Raw genomic sequence first — 19,663 nt, forward strand, 5'->3', positions numbered from 1 at the left:
TTCCCCTGACACCATGACTCACTTCTCTGGGTCGAGAGTTGACGTGATAGAAAAGCACTGAGAAGAAAGAAACGAGCCCTAGGACGCCTGCTGTCGTCCTAAGAGAAATGCAGCAGAAAAGTGAAGCCCTTCCGGCCCTTCCCTCCCAGCTCTCCAGAGCGCCGTCCTCACGAGTTGCTTCTTTCCTGCGTTTCCACAAATGAGACCACAGCGTCCTCTCCAGCGGGAAGCCTCGCACTGAGCTGGTGCCAAGTTGACTGCACCCGCTTGTCACCCCTGCCTCGGAGCTGCAGGGCACAGACTGCCCACGTCGGGCTCCTGACCTGGGTGCAGCCCGCCCTTGTCCACCTGTCTCCTGGGTTGTCGGTCTTGTTTTCCTACTGTTGGCAAGACTGGTCCTTGATTGTGTCTTTGAACTGTGTTAGCGTACGGGAACCTAAAACATAAATATGATGAGTTGGGTAATATGTTCCTGTGGATTGTGCCGTTGACCACTTATGCAGGAAGTGCTAAGTCTCCCCAAGAAAATACTTTTGTGTTTTTTTCTGATGGTTTTAAAGCTTTATTTTCAACACATTGGGCTTTTACTTTTGGAATTTGTATATGATGTGTATGTGTGTGTGTGTGTGTGTGCATTTTGTTTTCCATTAGGTCAGTCGGGGTAAACCAAGTACGTTAGTGAATTTATTTCCTTTTCCTGAAAACAGAGCAGTAAGATAAGAGGATTAGAAAAGTTTCTGCCCATGGGGACAGAGCGGGCTGGAAGGCAAGGGCAGAAAGATGGGAACCCATTTAGAAGGGGGAAGGTGGGTTGGGGGGCGGCTGGCGAGTGGAGGAGGGCCTGCCGGCGAGGCTGCCTGCCGGCCCTCCCGTGCTCTCCACGGCAGCTTTGTCCCCACCGGCCTGCAGGGGCCCGGGGCTCTGGGCCCAGAGAACTCGCTGGAGAAGTCCTGCGGCGTAGAGGAGGACGGTCAGGCTCCAGAAGAAGCAGGTGGACGTCTACGCCAGAGCCGAGAGCACCGGCCCCCCGCCCTTGCTGAGCGCTGGCTGCTATGGGGAGCTTCTCCTACCGGGAGACCGGGGTCCCCTCAGATAGCATGGGCTCCTCAGGCAGACCCGGTGAGAGGCCTGTTCCCGGCCCTTGTCAGCTCCCCAAAGGCAGCGGGCCCCGCCCCTGGCAAGCACAGCCCGCGCTCTGTCCCCGTGGCCTCCCCGTTCTGGACGCGCACCCGCGTGCGGTCACGCAGCATGGCCTTCACGCCCGGCTTGAGCGGGATGTTTCAGGGCTCCTTTTCTTCCGAGGGCTGAACGAGACTCCAGTTAACGACATTTGTTGATTTGTCCACGAGTGGACTTACAGGCCGTCTGTCCCCACGTTGTCGCGAGCCGTGCTGCTGGGAGAGTTGTGTGCGGTTTGTGTGTGGCCGGGTCTCCTTGCTCTTGGGACGGTGCCCGCCAGGGGAGGCGATGGGCCGCGTGTTGACATGGTTGAGGAGCTGCCAGGTTTGTTTTCAGGGACAGCCAGGCCATCTGACGTTCTGCACGGGGTGATTTCCACTTAGGCCTTCATTTGACCTCCTGCTCCCTCTGCATGTTCCCTAGAATTTCGAGTCCATGGTAGTTTTCAACACAAAGAGTCCTTCTTAAGTGGCGCCTTGGGGGTGCTCAGTCAGTGAAGCGTCTGCTCAGGTCACGATCCCAGAGTCCTGGGACCGGGTGTCGCGCAGGGGTCCCGCTCCTCCCCTCCCTCCCCGCTCGTGTGCTCTCTCTCTGTCTCTCGCTGTTTTGTCTCTCTCTCTCAAATAACAAATAAAATCTTTTTAAAAAGTACTTACTAAAAACCATCAACAGTGGCCGCGGCACCAGGCGTGCTGCTTTGTGCTTGTCCCTGTGTCCGACTTGAGGTGTCGGCTGCCGCTCTGTCCTGCGGGGCCTCTGGCTTCACACGTCCGCAGGTGTATTTTTGTTTTGTTTTTGAGAGAGTGCGGTGGTGAGGGGCAGAGGGAGGGAGAGAATCTTGAGCAGACTCCGTGCCCAGCTGGAGCCCGGTGCGGGGCTCCGTCTCACGACCCTGAGATCGCGACTTGAGCTGAAATCCAGAGTTGGACGCCCAACTGACTGAGACCCCTGCCCCAGGCGCCCCAATTCTACCCTTGGTTTAGATGTTGACTGGGTTTAGAATTCTGGGTCGATGTTATTCTTTCTCTGCATTTGGAGGCCACAGCTGCAGTCTCATCTGGGCCCATGGCGGGTGAGTCCGCTGCACTTTCTCTCCAATAGCTCTTTTAATTTGTCGTAGGAAAGTTGATTTATGATGTGTTTCGGGTGCAGCTCTGTACATCTCACCACGTGTACAGATTGATGTGAGCACCATCCTGGTCTGAACACAGAATAGCTCCTCCATCTCTGCAGACGCTGCCCCGTCGTGCCCCCCGCTCCCCGCACGAGCCCACAGCCAGAGCCCCGTGCTCCGTCATTACTGTTTGTTCAGGGATGTTGTGATGGAATCGTACAGTGTGCAACCTTCTGAGCCTGGTTCTTCCACTCAGCAGAATGCCTTGGAGATTCAAGATGTCCTGTGAATCAGAGATTCGTCCTTTTGTTTTTGGCTGAGAGGCATTCGGCGGCTCAGATGGGCCAGTTTGTCTGAGTATACACCTGTTGAAGGGTATTTGGGTGATTTCCAGATTTTAGCAGTCATGCGTAGAGCTACTCTGAATGTTTGCGTACAATGTTTGCAGGCAGGGTTCCCGTGCTCCACGCCCCGTCTTAGCCCTTGTTACCAAGGCGTGCACTGGTATTCTGTTTTGGTTTGCGTTCCCCTAACATCTAAGGTGAGCATCTTCTCTGGAGATGTGTCTGCTTGTTGGTTTTGCCCGTTTTTCGGTTGGGTTTGTTGTTTGCTTACTGTTGAGTTTTGAGAGTTGTTTGCATGTTCTAGGGACAAGTTCTTTGTCCGGCATGTGACTTGTAAATGTTTTCTTCAAGTTTGTAGCTTATTTTTTCATCTGCTTAGCTGCTTTTTAGAATAAAATTTTAAGTTCTGGTAAAGTGCTACTTACCGACTTTTTGTGACATGGATTGTGCATTTAGTGTCATGTCAGAGAATTCTTTGCCTTCCACCAGATAATGAAGGTTTTTCTGTGCTTTCTTCTAGAAATATATTGTGACATATTACACATAGACCTTTGATCCAAAAATTTTGAGTTGATTTTTATACAAGGCATGAAGTTTAGGTGAATTTTTCTGCATCTGGATGGCCGGTTGTTCCAGCACCATTTATGGAAATGAATGTCCATTGTTTGCCTCCGCTCTGCCCATGGACTTGTGCTTTTGTCAAGTTAGTTTGCCATGTACGTGTGATCTGTTGTGTTTGCACCAACACTAGTCTGTCTTGATAGCCTACATCCTAATGAGCATTAGCTCAAGTGGTGTAATTCCTCCAATTTTATTCTTGTTTTTCAGAATTACTTGAGCTATTTTTGTTCCTTTGCCAGTATGGATAAGGTTTAGAATCCCCTGGTCTATAGCTACAGAAAGCCCTGTTGGGATTTGATTGGAGTTGTATTAAATCTACAGGTCAGGTTGGAGAGAATTGACATCTATGTTGTCTTCCAGTCCAGGAACGTAATTTGTTTCTATTTGTGTCTTTGCTTTTTTTTTTTTTTTTTTTTTTTTTTAGTCATCATCCTGTAGTATTCAGCATAAACATATGGTTTCTTAGGTCAGTGCCTAACTATTTCTTTCTTTCGTTCTTGAACTATTGTAACTATTGTAAAAGGTAGTATTTCTTTAAAGATTTTGTTTATTTAGAGAGAGAAAGCAAGGGAGTAAGGGGCAGAGGGAGAATCTCAAGCAGAACCCCGCTGAGCATGGAGCCCAGTGTAGGACTCAATCCCATGGCCCTGAAGTCATGACCTGAGCCAAAATCAGGAGTCGGACCCTCAACCAAGCCACCCAGGCGCCCCGTAAAAGGTATTTTTTAAAAATTTTGGTTTCCAGGGGCGCCTAGGTGGCTCAGTTGGTGAAGCATCTGCCTTCAGTTCAGGTCATGATCCCAGGGTCCTGGGATTGAGCCCCGCATGGGGCTCCCTGCTCAGTGGGGAGTCTGCTTCTCCTTCTGCCTCTGCTGCTCCCCCTGCTTGTGCGCTCTCTCGCGCTGTCAAACAAACAAACAAATAAATAATTTGGTTCCCAATTATATATTCCTAGTGTTTAGAAACAGTTGTTTTTTGTGTGTTCTCTTTGTATTGTGTAAGCTTGATAAAACTCCCTAGTTCTAGGAGGTTGTTGAATTGTTTTTGTAGCTTTTGGGGGATTTTCCACATAAACAATCATGTCGTCTGTGAGTGACGACTTCCTTCCTCTCCCGTCTGTACGCCCTTCATTCGTCCTGCTCACTTTAACCCACCTGCTAAGTTTCCTGCTGTGAGATGCAGTAGGAGTGGGAGGAGGCGCTCTTGGCCTTGCTCCTGGTCTTGGGAAGGTTCCCTCTCACCAAGTATGATGTTACCTCCAGATTGTGCCGATGCCTTTACCAGGCTGAGCAAGCTCCCTTCTACGTCCACGTTATCATGACTTGGATGCTCTTCCTGCATCAAGTGATACGTCCAATGGTTCTTCTGTATTGTTCCTGTGGTGGCTTACATTGATTTTTTTCTAAATATAGAACCAGCCTTGCATTTCTGGATTAAATCCCACTTGGTCGTGGCATACCATTCATTTTATATTTTTTCTGGATTTGATTTAATTATCTCTTGAGGATTTTGCATCCGTATTTGCCAGGGATGTTGGTCTATAATTGTCCTTTTTGTAGTCTTTGGTTTTGGTATCTGGCTTATGGCGGTCCTATGGAAACGGAGTTTGGAAGTGCTGACATCTGTTGAGCTTTGTCCTGTGGTGCAGGCTGTGGTCTCTCTTGGTGGACGCTCCTTGTCCCCTTGAAGAGAAGGTGTGCTCTGCTCTCGTTGAGTGCAGTGTTGTATACGGCTCAGTTAAGTCTAGTTGGTTGGTAGTTCTTACACGTTGAATCATATTTCCCCAAAAAAGATGCACTGACATCCTAATCCCTGGTAACTCAGAATGTGACCTTATTTGGAAATAGGGTCTGTACAGTGGTAATCAAGTTAAAATGAGGCATAGGGTGGGCCCAGCCCAGTAGGACCGGGAGCCTTATAAAAAGGGGAGACTTGGACACAGACCTGCAGAGGGACCGACGATTCAAGGGGCCCACGGGGAGGCCATGTGAAGACAGAGGGTTGGACTGATGGGTCAGCACCTGAGGACACCAAGGATGGCCAGCCCCACCAGCAGCCAGAAGAGGCAAGGAAGGGTCCCCCACAGCGAGCGCGCGGACTTGTGACCTCTAGAGCCATCAGACAAGGGACTCCCCAGTTTGTGGTTCCTGGCTCCCACAGCCTGGGAAACACGCACAGTGCTGTGTTGGGTTCTGCCCTGAGTGCGGGCGTGCCATCTCCGGCCGCGAATGCGCTCTCCTCATTCTGCCACTTCGCTTCGGCTGTTTTTGGCTCTTTTGTGAGCTGTGCACACGTTGGGCAATGCCTTAGCTTCTCGGCGGATGTTGCCTTTTACCCACGGGCAGCATCCCTCTTCTTCCTGGTGAGGCTCTTCCTTTCTGAGGCACACTCTACTTGGAGGTTAGTGTAGCCAGTCAAGTCTCCTTTTAGGAGTGTTTTTGTGGAATGTGGTTTTCCACCCTTTTGCTGTTTCCCTCCCTCACGTCCTATTTGAAGTGCTTTATTAGCGATGACGGAGTGGGGTTGTAGGGCTTCTGTTTTTGTTGGTTTCACTTTGACGGTGACGTGGTCATTGCCGTGCTGAGATGGACGTTTACCATTTTGTTGTTTGTTTTCTCTTGGTCCTCCGTATTTGTACCTCCATCTCCTCTCTGCCGCCTAGAAGGACGGAATTCGTTGAACATTTTGTGCTAATCTGTTTTAGTCCATCTGTTGTGATTTTGTCTCTTTCTGTGTAGTATTTTTAGTGGTTCTTCTAAGGATCACAACATGCTTAACTTTTATTGTTGTACTTTTTTTTTTTTTTTTAAAGTAGGCTCCATGCCCAGCGTGGTGCCCAACACGGGGTTTGAACTCATGACCCTGAGATCACGACCCGAGCTGAGATCAAGAGTCAGACGCCCAACCGACAGAGCCACCCAGGCGCCCCGCAACACACTCAACTTTTAACAGCTTACGATGGAGTCAGTATTTTGCACTTTAGCCGGGATGTAGGCACCTCACCCCCAAGGGTCCCTTTATCGTCCCCCCATAACTAGACTGAAAACTCCATCAGAAAACATTATCACTGCCTTTCTTTTGACTGTCAAACATGTTTTGAAGAACGCAGGACGACAGGAGTCTGCATTTCTGTCCCCGTGTTGTTGGTGTCCCAGCCTCATTCTGATGGTATTTACCTCTTGTCAGAAGACCTTCCATTGCTGGCCACAGAGTCTCTTCTTTTTCTTTCATTTGAGAGTTTATTTCACCTGTATTCATGAAGGATGTTTTCGCTGCTGTGGCATTCTGGGCTGACAGCAGTTCCGGCTGCTGGTGGGGGGCCTGCAGCTTGTTGGGTGGGCATGACCTTTCCCAACTGCTGTCAGGGTTCTTCTGTTTTGGGTTTCGGCAGTTTGATGAGATGCATCTGGGTGTGGATGCTTTAGCTTTATCCTATTTGGATTTACTCGGCTTCTTGAATCTGTGGGTGTGTATCTTTCACCACATGGGTGGTGAATTTCAGCTGTCGTTTCTGCAGATCATTTTCTTTTCCTTTTGGGCTCCCAGTGATACAAACGTTAGACCTTTAGTGTTTGTCCCACAGGTCCCTGGGGCCTGATTTGTCCCCCAAATGGTTTTCTTTCCTTTGTTCAGGTTGGACAATTTCTGTCCACCTTAGTCACGTTCATGGACTCTTCTGTCATGTCCATTCTGCTGGTCTGTCTGTTCAGTGAGTTTTAAAATTTTGCTTTTCAGTCCTAACATTTCCCTTTGGCTCCTCTTAAATCCTCTGTTTCTTTGCTGAGACTTTTGTATCTTTATATCTATTGAAGTGTTTGTGATTGCTTTTCAAGCATTTTTATGATTGCTACTTCAGAGTCTCTGTCGGATAATCTCGACATCTGTGTCTTTTCATCCTTGGCACCCACTGAATGTCTTTTCCTCTGAGCTGACATTTTGAGGGTTCTTTGTGTGCCAAGTACTTGGGGGTTACATTCTGGACATCACTTGACCCGCTCTGGGTCTTGTCTGACTCCTGGACGACTGTCAGTGTCTGCTTCACGGACACCAGCTCTTGTTAGGGTTAGGCCCATGCCCACCACGGTCTGTGGGCTGGTCCTTAGGCTGGGATTGGGCACTGGTTTGTAGGCTCTTGCGGTCTGGGTCTGATGCGCACATCTGCAGCCCGACGGTCAGCCTTAGCGGTCATTGCCACCTCCCGGGCTGCTTCACAAGCTGCTCCCTCTGGCCTGGGTGCAGCACCGTCTGCTCCTTCAGCCAGAGGCATGGGGCTCTCGCTGCGCCGCTCTGTCATGCCCTTCCTTGGTCACAAGGCCACTTTTGGGTCCACCTAGCAGCAGTTCAGAGAGCACAGTAGTAACGGGCTCTTGGAGCTACAGCCACACTCAATGCTGTGGGCTTCTGTGGCCAGCACTTCGTCCTCCTGGCAGGCTGCTCTCTGGGCACTCACTTCCAGGCCGAGGCTGTTCTGAGCTCAGGCCGGGCACGGACACGGAGGTCTGCTGCTCCCCATCCGCCCGCTGCGTACCCTGTTCCAAGCGAGTGCTTAGCTCTTCTAGCTGCGCTGTGGGAGGGACGGGGCCCTCACTGGCTGTGGCCTCACCGTGCCGCATCTCGTGGGCACTGCTGCTTCTCATGTGTTCTGAGGACTTCTGTCTTCGTGTACTTGGGCCATTTTCTGTTTCACTGTGCCCGCTGCAGGCTTGAGCTGGAGCACCTCCTGCCCCATCTGTGCTGCCTCGTCCCTCCCCACACTCCCAGCTCTTCCCCGGGTTGTGTCCAGTTGCGTCTCTTCTCCATCCTCTGCTTGCCAATTCTCATGCCAGGCAGGTCTGCTCCAACCTTTTTTCCATTTCAACCACTCTACCTGTTGTGTTCCACTGGCTTCCTTTTGAGTCTGGGTGTTTTTTATTCTTCTTCCCTGCTTTTGTTTTACAGATTTAGTTCTCGATGATTTTAAGATCTCTTCAGAAAATTGTTCCATTTTGCCACTTGTCAGGAGCGTATTTGCCCCTACGGAGCTTGCCGGCTACTCGTGGCTCTGGATGGTCTCAGGTGTGCTGCGTGGGGACGTTTTGGCTTCCCTTGCTGTTGTGGCCTTGTCTCCAAGTTCCCCTCCTTGTCCTTGTGTCTGGGGGTTTGGACATGAACCCCAGCAGCCCTGGGCTTCCCTGTTGTTACTGTGGGCTGGGGCGTCCTCCTCTGGGTGCGCGGCCCACGCTGCTGGACATTTGGCCACGAGCAGCTCCTCCGGGCCCTGTGCCTTCCCGGCCGAGCCCCTCACGGCCCCTGCCCAGCCCTCCCCCTGTAGCCAGTGTGGTTCCAAGGCCAGCAGCCTTTGCTTGGCACTGCCTCTGGCCTCGTTCTTGCGGACATGTCCGTGTCTGCCACGTTTGTCCCCCAACTGTGGTGATGGTCACTGTGCGTGCACGGAACACTGTTCGACACGGTGAGCTCCATGTGTAGCCAGGCACAGAAACCAGGCCTGCTGCCCCATCAGCACCCCCACCCGGCACCAGCACCCATCAAAATGAGGGGGGCAGGTGAGCCCCCAGGACAGATGTGGGTCAAGCCTTGAGAATGTGGCTGGGGCTGCTTCCTGCCCCCCCCCCCACGCCCCCAGCCCCCTGCCCTGCCGTGTGCGGCCCTGTCTTCTGCAGCGCCTCCCCAGGTCAGGTGTGCCCCTTTACGCCTCCCTGCTGGTGGCGAGCACACGTCATGGTGGACGTGCTCTGGCACTTTCTGCACATCGGTGACCTCGTCCGCTCAGAGGTTCCAGGGACAGCGACTTGGGGACGCAGCCTCAAGCGTCCTGCCACCTGTCAGTCAGGCATGAGAGTCAGCGTAGATACCACTGGGCCCCTCCCTGCCCACAAAGATTGGACGGCGGGGTGCTACTGCCAACTGTTTATTCAGGCCCCAAACAGGTGACTAGTGACATGCAGTTTGCCTGGGCCCACGGCAGACTGACCTGTGCTGCCGGCCCTGCTGGTGAGCAAATGTGTTCCCAGAGGAGGGGCCGCCCGGGGCCCTACAGGGCCGGCCAAAGAGTATGTATGCTGCTGACTGTCCCAGGGCACAGGCCCTGGGGGAAGAGGGTGGGGGAGAGTGGGGCCCCAGTGTCCAGTGCATCCCAAGCCAGCCAGGGGGCTGCCCCGGTGCTGAAGGTCACAGCTGTGGGAGGTGGTGTGTGGTGTGAGTGTGGTGGGGGGCAGGCCGTCCCCTCCCTGCTGGACCCCCTCCTAAGGCATGACTGTCACAAGTGTCTCTGCCCACCACATGGTCTGGGCAGCGACTGGGCCCTTGGGAAAGGGCTGCAGGCCTCTGTGGCATCTTCAATGGGTCCCAGCAGCCCCAGGAGAGCCAGGACGCTCCTGTCGCCCAGTGCCCTTCTCAGCGCTTCTGGCTGGCAAACCAGGAGAGAAAGGGATGGGGACGTGGGCGCGCGGCCTGGTGGATGCGCACGGTGCGTGGTGAACGCCAGGCTTTGATGGTGGCATCGTCACTGGCTGTCAGCAGGAGCTCCTGCTCTTGGGGGCTGAAGACCACCGAGTTGACCACGTCCTGGTGCCGCAGCTTCGCCAGGCAGATGTTATAGTGCCGGTCCCAGATGTAGCCGTGCCGGTCCTCTGCCCCGCTGTGGGAGAGCCCCAGGTGAGACCCTGCCCGCCACACCTGGACCCGGCCCGGCCCTGCCCTGCGCATCTACCTGGCCACGAAGTCCCTGCTGACGTCCAGGAAGATGAAGAAGCACTCGTCATTGGGCGTGTAGGCACGGTGGGCCCGCAGAGCCCGCTTCACCTCCCGCATGGTCTTGAGGTCAAACACCAGCAGGTCGATCTCCTCTGCTATGGGCGGTGGCTGCATGGGGTCGGCCACCACAGAGCCGCTGGGCCAGGCACGGCTGTTTACATACAGGTACCTGGGCAAGGGGCACCCTGCTTGGTCTCAGCAGCCTGCAGAGCCCCCCCCCCCCGCCCCCCGCCGTACACTGTTGGAGGCCCACCTGTTGTCCGGGGACAAGCCCATGCCGATGATGTGTCCGTGCACATCGATGACGTGGTCCAGGGCATCAAAGAAGGCATCTGAGCCCCGCCCCTCGCCCAGCACAGGCCCGGCTGTGGTCATCTGGTGTGGCAGGATCTGCTTGATGCCTGCAGGAACCAGAGGCCCCCATGGAACACGCACTCCAGGAGGCTGGCCCAGGGCAGGGCCCCCAGGACAAACAGAGGAAGCCAACTCTGCCCAGAGACTCATGGCCTGCCCTTGGCCACAGGACCCCACCCTGGCTGCAGGGAAGTCTCACCCCCCAGGTTGTAGGGACGGAGGAGGGCCTGCTCCCCTACCGATCTGGTGTGGTGAGTAAGTGAGGCAGCCCGTAGTGAAGATGAGGAGCTTGTGGGCGTCAGCCATGCTGTGCTCTGGGGGTTTGGTGCGGCCCTGGGCCAGCAGCTCGGCCACCTTGGTCTCCAGCGCGTGCTCTGACAGCTGGGGCTGCGCCCGCCCGTCCAGGAGCCCATCCAAGAATCGCCGCAAGCCTTCCTTGGTGCGGGCTGGAGCAGGCCCTGATCCTGGGCCTACCGCCTCGCCCTCACTGTCGCTGCCCAGGTCAAAGACACGGCCGGGAGCCGCACCGGCATCCAGCAGGAGGTCCGGGCTGTCAAAGCGGCTGCAGTCGGCCACCATCACCGTGCGGATGGTGCTGGCGTTAAGGTTCTGAATCTTGAAGAGCCGCTTCACCACATTGACGTTCTCTGACTCCACGTCCTGGGGGTGGGAGACAGCAGGTGGGCACCAGGCCAAGGAGGGAGCGGCCGCAGGGGGCACGCCCGCCCGCACCTGGAACGCATTGTTGAGCCAGAGCACTGAGCAGGAGGTAATGTCTCCGATGCGGTGCAGGTTCCCCGAGATCAGGCTGGTCTCCGTGAGCCAGCAGCCAAACACATCATAGGGCTTGTTGCGCACTCGGGACAGCAGGGCGAAGTTGTCTGGGGAGAGCGGGGGCAGGGCTGTGGGAAGGGGCTGGGACGGGCTGGGGGGGGGTGCGGGGCTTTGTAGGAGGCGGCGTGGGGTTGGCCAGGACAGCCAGCCCGCCCCAGGCCCACTCTCACCTAGGCTGATGACTGCAATCTCACCCGACGAGGAGTTGTGGGGCCCTAGGAACACCCCAGACGCCAGCAGCAGTGAGTCGTCCTGGTTGAACTGGGAGAACTGGGTGTAGCTCCAGTTATAGGGCCGCATGTCCGCGCTGTGCAGCAGCGAGATGGTCAGGTCGTTGCTCCAGATCTGCGTGGGGGCGGAGTCATCTGGGGGCATCTTGAGCCCACCCTGCACGGGACCCCAGGGCCCATGCTGCAAGCCCCTCTCCTGGCTGGGCTCATGCCCAGAAACCACCACCAGACTGGTGCTCCTGGCCCCTGGCTGCCCGCTGACCGGAGGCGTGTGGGTCCACGTGGCTGGCTCCTGGCTCTGGAGCAGAACTCACTTCCCTCCATCAGCATTGGGGGCCACCCCCCTCCCCCGGCCCCAGCTGCTGTGGGCTGGGCTCACCTTCACAGTGCAGTCCTTGGAGCAGGAAGCAAACTGGTAACCCGAGTGGGAGAAGCTGAGATGCAGCACCTGATCGGTGTGCTCCTTGAGCGTCTGCACCTCCACACAAGGCACCGTGTCATAGAGCCGCCGAAACTCTTCATACCAGGATGTGGCCGCTGGGGGTGGGGGGTGGTCACCGCTGGGGCCCTGAGCCTCCTTCCCCACAGAGGCCAGCACCCTGACAGCGTAGGGGCCAGCCCTGCCCCTGGAGGATGTCACCTCAGCTGCAGGGGTGCCCCCGGCACCCCCAAGCCCCTGCCTCCCTGCCAGGCCTGTACTGAGGCACGGCCTGGTTGCACGGTGCCTCGGTGACCACTATCGAGATCTGGGTTGTTGGGGACCAGTGCTGTGGCTTCAGCTGGCAGCATGTGAATGGCCCTGCCTCCCGCCCTCCCAGCCAGCCTGGTGGACTGTGGGGCCACGTGCAGGCCCTGACCTGGGTGCCGGGGCACGTCTCGGGCCACCTGGTAGTAGCGGTAGAACTGCTCCCTCCACAGGAACTCGTCCCGGGACACGGCCTGCCACTGGCGGCACACCAGACCGGCGGCCAGTACGTCTGCTGGGCCCAAACTCAGGAAGATGTGGTAGATGAGGCTGTCAGGGAGCAGGGGCGTGCCCCCCTCGTCCATTGTGACATTCTGCCCAGGCAGCCCTGAAACCCACACGTGGTCCCCTTAGTTGCCAGTTGCACTGGCAGAGCATACTGGCCCCAAGGGAGGGGCCCCGGGGCCGAGTGAGGCAAGTGCCCTGCTCGCGATTCCATCGGACTGAGCGTGTGCAGAGGCCCAGCTGGCGCTCCCACCTGGCTAGGGGTCCAACAGCTTCTCCAAGCCCCCCGGACCCCGTCCTCCTGACCGGCGCCCCTGCACGTCCCAGTGGTGCCTGGCACAGGCAGCTTTGGGCGGGCAGCGGACCGCGCTCAGCACCTCCCGGCCTGGTCCGGCCTGAGCTGGACCCCAAATGTGCCCTCAGCCCAGAAGAGGCCCGGCGCGGGGGTGGGGCCCTCTGACCTCCTCCCGCTCACGGGCCGAGAGGCACATCCGGATGCCCGGGTTGGGGACGGCTCCGAGCCCGCGAACCCGGTGACCCCCGCGCACTCCTGTCACTCTGACCTTGTGGCCCCAAGGCTTCAGAGCTGTCAGCGTGGGACAGAGGTCCTTCCGCGGAGAGGCTTGGGGCCGGCGGGACGAGCGCCCGCCCCCCCGCCCCAGACGCCGCCTGGGCACCAGCCGGTCCTTGGCGTCGGCCCTGGGGCCTAGGGAAGCCCCGCCAGGCGGTCGGCGGGCCAGCGCGGCCACTGCCAGGCGAGCTGGGGGCGGGGCGGGGCGGGGGCTGCCCGACGTCCCCTCCCACCTCCCCTCCGAGGGGCTGCGGGGGGCGGGGCCTCGGCTCGGTGCCCGGGCCCGGCGGGGCGGCCTCGGCGACTCATTCATCGGCAGAGGGCGCGGCCGAGGCCGAGGAGCCAGAGGCTGGGGGGGGGGGGGTGGTGGTGGTGGTGGCAGGGAGCCGGGGACCGGACACGGCCGGTTTGCGACGCTCCTCGGGGCCGGGGAGCCGGAGATCGGGGGCCGGGGCCGGACGACGACTTTCCCCGGGGCCGGGCGCACTCACCGCAGCCGCCTCCGCCCGGCTGTGCTGCCCCTGCCCCGGCGCCCGGCCTCAGCCGGCCGACCTGCTTCCGCTCCGCCGCTCCTGCCGCCGCGTCTCTATGATGGAGCCCGCCAGGCTGACGCCTCGAGCCCCGAGGCATCGATGGCCGCAGAGCGCCGAGCACCCGGCAGCCCGCCTCGGCCGTGGCTGCGCCTGCGCGCACTCGCGCTCGCTCCCAACAGCGCCCCTGGCGGCCGGGAGGGGCGGCGGCCTCGCACCGAGGCCAGTGGGCTGGGCTGAGGGCAAGGCTCACTCACCTTGCGGTTCGAGACCCCGCCCCGCCGCTCCCAGCTGCTGGGGCCTTTGGGTTAGGGGGTCGTGGACAAGGAACCAGAGGTCAACTGAGACTTTGTAAACAGGATATGGCGCCAGGGCCCTGCCGGGAAGTGCAGAGTCGAGGAGGCTGGGGGTAGACGCTCGTGGGGGGCAGGGTGCTTGGTAAAGGCAGGAGGACCAACCGGGACCTCCTGGGCTGGAAGCGGACTGGCGCCTACTTCCTGTGCCAGGCTTCTGGGCGGCACTGGACCGTGGACTCTGGCCCAGGACTTGGCCATCCTGCCCTCTGCCTCTCCCGGACCCGGCCGCCACCATGCTGACCCCCAGGACTGCACTCTTCTTGACTCTGCTCCTGGCTGGGGGCTCCCTGAGCCAGAGCGCTCGGAGACCCCCTCGGCCAGCGTCCCCCATCAGCACCATCCAGCCGAAGGCCAACTTCAATGCTCAGCAGGTAGAGGGGGGACAGGTGGGTGGGCAGGGCCGGGCCGCCCCTCATCCCCTTGTGCCCTCACATGGCCTGCTCCTAGTTTGCAGGGACGTGGCTCCTTGTGGCCGTGGCCTCCTCGTGCCGCTTCCTGCAGGAGCAAGGCCACCGGGCCGAGGCCACCCTACTGCGTGTAGCTGCCCAGGGCGCAGCCATGGCTGTCAGCACCTTCCAGAAGCTGTGAGTGCCCCGTAGGGACCCCTGCCCCCACCCTTGATGTGGCCTGGACTTAGAGTCCTGCGAGGCCCTGCCCGGCTTGGGGTCCCTAAGCCTTCTGTGCTCACCCCCGCCCTCCCCAGGGATGGGATATGCTGGCAGGTGCAGCAGCTCTACCGAGACACGGGAGTCCCCGGCCGCTTCCTGCTCCACGGTGAGGCCAGGGCATCAGGGGCTGGGGTGCGGGGCTGAGGGGCCAGAAGCTGACTTGGCTGACTCGGCTCTGCCCAGCCCGAGGTGCCCGCAGGGCAGTGGACGTGGTCGTCGGGGAGACAGACTACCAGGGCTTCGCTGTCCTGTACCTGGAGCAGAAGCGGCGGCTGTCGGTGAAGCTGTATGGTGTGTCCACGCGGGAGCCCACGCTTCGCACACACTCAGCGCCGTCCGTGGGGGGCGAGCCCAGGGGGACACACGGACCCTCCCTGTATTCTGACCCTCCGCAGCTGAGCAGGGGTCTGGGGAGGAGCCCCTGCCGATAGGCCCAGCTGTGGGGGCAGAGGGGAGGGGCTGGGGGTGTCGCAAGCACACAGACCCTATGCCCCGCATGCCCCGCCTGCTCCCTCACCGCGTGCCCAGGAGCCCTGTGTGCCCCACAGCCCGCTCGTTCCCGGCAAGTGACTCGGCCCTGAGTGCATTTGAGCAGGGGATCCAGAGGGCCAACCTGACCGAGGACCATACCTTGTTCTTCCCCAAGTATGGTAAGCCTCCCCCAGTGGCCGGCCTTGTCCTCCCCCTGTGCCCTGCCCTGGCCACTCCTGACCCCTGCTTGGGCCTTCAGGTTTCTGCGAGGCCGCAGACCAGTTCCACGTCCTAGATGGTGAGTGGCCAGTGCTGGCCGGGTGGTGCAGTGAGGGGGGCACCCCTCAGCTCCTTCACTGGCTGAGTCTCGTCTCTGTGCCCCAGAAACAAGGTGAGTCCAGGCGGCAGCCCTGACCTTAGAAGGAGTGAAGATCCTGAAGGGGTTGGCACCTGCTACCCTACTCACTGAGCCCCGGGGCCGCATGGGGTCAGGGCCACCCCATGGGGGGACGCTCTCCCGTGTGTGCCCCGAAGCTGCCCATCACCCACGGAGCTCAGGAGCAGTATCTTCATTAAACGCTGTCCAGCTTGGCCACTGACTCCTTCCCTTCCGTGTTGGACCTGGACGGGGGCCTCTGCCGGCCTGTCTTCTCATGAGCATGTGGGACTGCTCCCCCCCGGGGTGGGCTGGAGAGGGAAGGGGCTCCTCCCCTGGTCAAATGGGGAGGCAGGGTGGAAATGGCTCCTTTTCAAGGCCTGGAAGCATCCACTGCCCTGCTGTCGCTGTGCCCCAGCCTCGGCTTCTCAGTTGGGCCCCTGCACTATGGTCCCAGCTGCCCTTCCCTGCTCCCAGTCTGTGAGCACACGTGCCCTGCTGGCCTTGCTGGGCCGCCCTGGGTAGGCCCAGGACCGGAGCCTGCCCCCTGCCCAGATGGTGGGGGGCCTTTCCTAGGGGGACGAGGAGCCCTACACACAGGTTCTCCTGGTCTCCCGCTGACCCTGAGCTCCTCCTGGGCGGCACGGGTCCAGAGTACCAGTGGCCCTCTGGCCTGAGGCAGGACAGGCCACTGGGAAGGGGGCAGGCAGACCCCCTCCCCGTTCCTGGATGTGGTGCCTGGGTCTGCAGTGAGTTGGCAATGGCTTAGAGAGACAGGAGGCCGGGCTGGCCCTATGGCTGGCCCGAGCGCTGCAGGGGACGGGCCTGGGAGCAGGCTGAGTTGAGTCTTGGCGTCAGGCAGCCAGGTGCCCCTCGGGGTAGATGGTGAGCTTACCCAGGCAGGGAGAATAAGCGTGTGTGTGTGTGTGTGTGTGTGTGTGTGTGTGTGTGTGCGCGCGCGCGCGCGCAGATGCACACGTGCCAGGGGAGGGGGGAAGGGGGGAGGGAGAAGGGTCTATCCCAAAATGGAGAAAGCAGCCAGCCTAATTCAGGCGCTAGGTTGGGGTGAGCACAGGAGTTTGGTGCACAGGTGGGGGAGTCCACACCCAGGATCTGACCAAGGTTACTGGCTATGAGGAAGGCGAGTGTGTGCTTTGCTCTGTAGAGAACCTTCTGGAATGAGGGAACTCCAAGGCCCATGGGAGATGGAGGCGGGGGGGGCGGCTGAAAATGGGGTAATGGTGTCCCCCCCCCGCCCTGGGCAATGGCTGCCTGGAGGAACAAGTGATGCCAGACTGTTGGGGGGATGTGGAGTGCTGGGGAAGGTCTGCCTCCGGGGGATCCCCACTGCCCCCCAGGGTAGACTGCACATGCTTCCTACAGCCTGGGGCCTGGCCAACCTGCCTGACCCTCACCGGGGGTCCCAGACACTGGGGAAATCACTGCAAGAGAAGAATCAGGACTGGGGGACTGACCTAGAGGAAACAGAGCTACTCCAAGAGGGCAAAGGGCACTTGAAACAAACAATTTTGAGTTGCCCAGCATGCAGCCCTCCCCCCCTCAGGGTCAGGGTCTGCCCAGGGGCGTCCCACAGGGTGGACAGCTGCCCCAGGGCTAGGGGAGGGAGCCGTGGCCCTCACCCTGCGCCGGGAGCCCAGCGGGCAGGGCCTGGACTCCGCTGGGCCCCTGCTGGTGAGAACACTCTCCAGATCCTGCCAACACCCCCCACTCCCCATCTCGTTAAACCATCTCCTCCATTTGCTAGAGGGCACTGGCCAATTTCAACAGCTCTGATGACTTGGGGGTGCACGCTGTGCCCCCACGCAAGCCCACTCGGTGCCCTGAGGGGCCTGGAGGCGCCCTCCCCTGGGACGGTGTGGGGGGCCAGCTTTCTCCCTTTACTCCCCTCCTTGGTCTCCCCAAGCCTTGCTGGGCAAGATCCAAGCCCATATGGCTGTGAGTCAGCACCCTGGGGTGCTTCTGAACAAACATGCCTGGCACGCACTTGCCCATCCTGGAGAAACGGGCACGCCTCACCCCCAGCCCTCCCACTGTCCCCGCAGGAACCAGGACTGGGGGTGGGGGGTGGCCTCCCTTCAGGAGAACTTGGGGAGGGTCTGAGGGCAAATGGCAGCCCTAGGCTGGGGCCAGACTGGAGCTGGAAGGTCCATTCAAGGAAATGTGCATTAGCTTGGCCAAAGCTCGGCCTGGAACTGGCCCCAAGCCACGCTGTCTTGGGGCCCTGGGCATCCATCTGATGAGCGTTTCTCGACGCTGGGCACACCGGTGGGACGGCTCCCTGTTCCTGGCATCTCGAGGCCCAGAGCTCACCACTGACTGCTGGTGAGGCTGAGGGGGTGCCTGGGAGCTGGACCCCCACTGGCCCCCATCTCCTCCCCGGGCTGCCAGGGAGTAGGGGTGAGCACCAGGACATCCCAGGTGAGCTGTAGGGACCACTCTCTGGTCCCACCGCTGCATGCCCACTTGGCCGCCTGGCTCAGCCCAGACCAGGAGGACTGGGGTGGGTGGTTGCTAGGAAGAGCCAGCAGCAGCCTTGTATGGGCTCCATGTCTCCAGTGGGTGGGGACCATGCCCGACCCCACAGACTGGGCAGTGCCCACCCTGTGTCCCTTGGAACTGGCCTCCCAGGAAGGCAGACATATATGGCTGAGGAGAAGAGGGGAAGGCAGGGGGCCTTGGCCGCCAGGACTTTGAGGGAGAAGAGCAAAGGAAACTATACCCTTCCCATGGGCCCTATGACCCAGAGACCCACTGGCCACCTGCTGGAGTCTCCGCACACTTGTATCAGGTGGGGCCGTGGCTCAGAGAGCCCCCTGCGTGCCCGGCCCCACAGCCCCCAAACAGGGAATGAGGGCCTCCGCTCTGGGGTGTGGGAGAGTTCAAACATATCCTCTCAGGGATTCCGGGGAAGGATGCTTCTGGAAGGACTGCAGGTCCAAAGGGCGGCGCCAGAGACCCTCCCACGTGACCACAGGGCTGAGGCCCCACAGCAGCCCAGGCCTGTCCCTCTGGGTGTCCCCAACAGCAGGTCTGGGGGGGGCAGCTGTCACGCATCTTATTTCCACAAAAATATTTATTGAGCTCTCATTGTCACAAACTAGGTGAAATAACCGTAGTTCTAAGTGAACTGTTTTTAGGTAAAGATGTTAATTATAATTTCTATTTTGTCTTTTAACTGTAATAGGTGATTTTTAATACCTTAGAAGGAAAAAAAATATTATTTTATTTGAGAGAGAGGGAGCTCGAGAGCGCGAGGGTGGGGGGGCAGAGGGTCAGAGAGACAGAGAATCTTAAGCAGGCCCCACATCCAGCACGGATCCCAATGCAGGGTCAATCCCACAACCCTGAGATCATGACCTCAGCCAAAACCCAGCCGACTGAGCCTGGGTGGCTCAGTTTGTATAAATGTATAGATGTTTGTAAAAAATGTATACAAACTTACCTCTGATTGGCAGTGGCGGTTGGGGGCCCCCAGGGAAGGCCAGAGGAGCACTGTCCTGGGAGCCCACGGGCCTTGCCCGGATGCGAGGGTGCTGTGTCCCAGGCCCCCAGCGCCGGTGGTCCCACAAGTACGTCGTTGGCCCTGTCCTGGAACTGTGGGCCCTTCTTGCGGGGTGCCCGCCCTCCCTGCCCACACGGCCGCTCGTGGACAGGTGGGCCAGGCCCCCTGCCTGGGGGACAGGGCTGGACATAGCCCGCCACGGAGGGGACCCACCCGCTCCCCCCGGCTCGTGGGCAGGGCCTTCACACCGGGTCGCTCCGCACGCCCCCTCCTCGCCCCCCCCCCCAGCTGAGGGCCTCCGCGGCGGGCACGGCCCCGCGGGGATCCCTGAATCCAGCCTGCCTTCCTCCCCGGTGCCAGCGGGTCCCTGCCCACCGTCGGGAAGAGCCAGCCCAGAGCACCGCGTCCGAGCTTTGGGGCGAGAGGGAAGACCTGGGGAGTAGCTGTGCGGAGGGCGGGTGGGGCGCTCCCGCTGTTGCTGCCCGGGTGGGAGAGAGGGAGGGACGGCCCTGGGCGCGGGGAGCGAGCGGGCAGGGGGGTCCTGCAGAGGCCGGGGGGGGCGGGGGGGGGACACCAGGCCCCCGGTGGGAAAGGGCTGCGGGGAGGCCAGGCCCGGCTCCCGGGAGGGCCCAGCGCCCTGGCCCTCCCTGCAGCCACCCCGGCCGGCGGTACCCGCGGACCCTGCCGCCCCTCCGGGGTGACGCGGGGGCCGCAGCAGGCCGGCGGCCGGGACTCCGGTGGTCTTCGCACACCGGGCCCCGCGCGCCTGG

At 59.6% G+C, this 19,663-nt stretch overlaps 2 protein-coding genes across 7 annotated transcripts; one reads left to right on the top strand and one right to left on the bottom strand.

The window, feature by feature from the left end:
- Positions 1-9,149: 9,149 nt before the first annotated feature.
- On the bottom strand, positions 9,150-13,576 carry FBXW5 (F-box and WD repeat domain containing 5). Of its 6 annotated transcripts, none has more exons than XM_028094630.2 (9): positions 13,461-13,574; positions 12,286-12,501; positions 11,808-11,965; positions 11,369-11,543; positions 11,097-11,245; positions 10,604-11,024; positions 10,264-10,411; positions 9,967-10,179; positions 9,150-9,894 (listed from the first exon to the last, which is right to left on the bottom strand). In XM_028094630.2, the coding sequence occupies exons 2-9, from the start codon at positions 12,476-12,478 to the stop codon at positions 9,651-9,653; spliced, it is 1,701 nt and encodes a 566-aa protein (XP_027950431.1). In that variant the 5' UTR covers positions 12,479-12,501; positions 13,461-13,574; the 3' UTR covers positions 9,150-9,650. The 6 variants fall into 6 exon arrangements, with proteins under 6 accessions (XP_027950431.1, XP_087874881.1, XP_027950429.2 ...); XM_088018755.1 differs by lacking the exon at positions 13,461-13,574 and adding an exon at positions 12,962-13,243; XM_028094628.2 differs by having other exon boundaries at positions 9,967-10,146; positions 10,604-11,245; positions 13,461-13,575.
- A 434-nt stretch (positions 13,577-14,010) lies between these two features.
- Positions 14,011-15,561, top strand: C8G (complement C8 gamma chain). The gene is made up of 7 exons (XM_028094647.2): positions 14,011-14,226; positions 14,303-14,439; positions 14,559-14,629; positions 14,707-14,814; positions 15,072-15,173; positions 15,254-15,292; positions 15,379-15,561. The coding sequence occupies exons 1-7, from the start codon at positions 14,089-14,091 to the stop codon at positions 15,387-15,389; spliced, it is 606 nt and encodes a 201-aa protein (XP_027950448.1). The 5' UTR covers positions 14,011-14,088; the 3' UTR covers positions 15,390-15,561.
- The last annotated feature ends 4,102 nt before the right edge of the window (positions 15,562-19,663 follow it).

This window comes from Eumetopias jubatus, unplaced genomic scaffold (assembly GCF_037043125.1).
Source record: "Eumetopias jubatus isolate StellerSeaLion01/CBP00866 unplaced genomic scaffold, mEumJub1_p1.0 scaffold_15, whole genome shotgun sequence".
Taxonomy (NCBI): domain Eukaryota; kingdom Metazoa; phylum Chordata; class Mammalia; order Carnivora; family Otariidae; genus Eumetopias; species Eumetopias jubatus.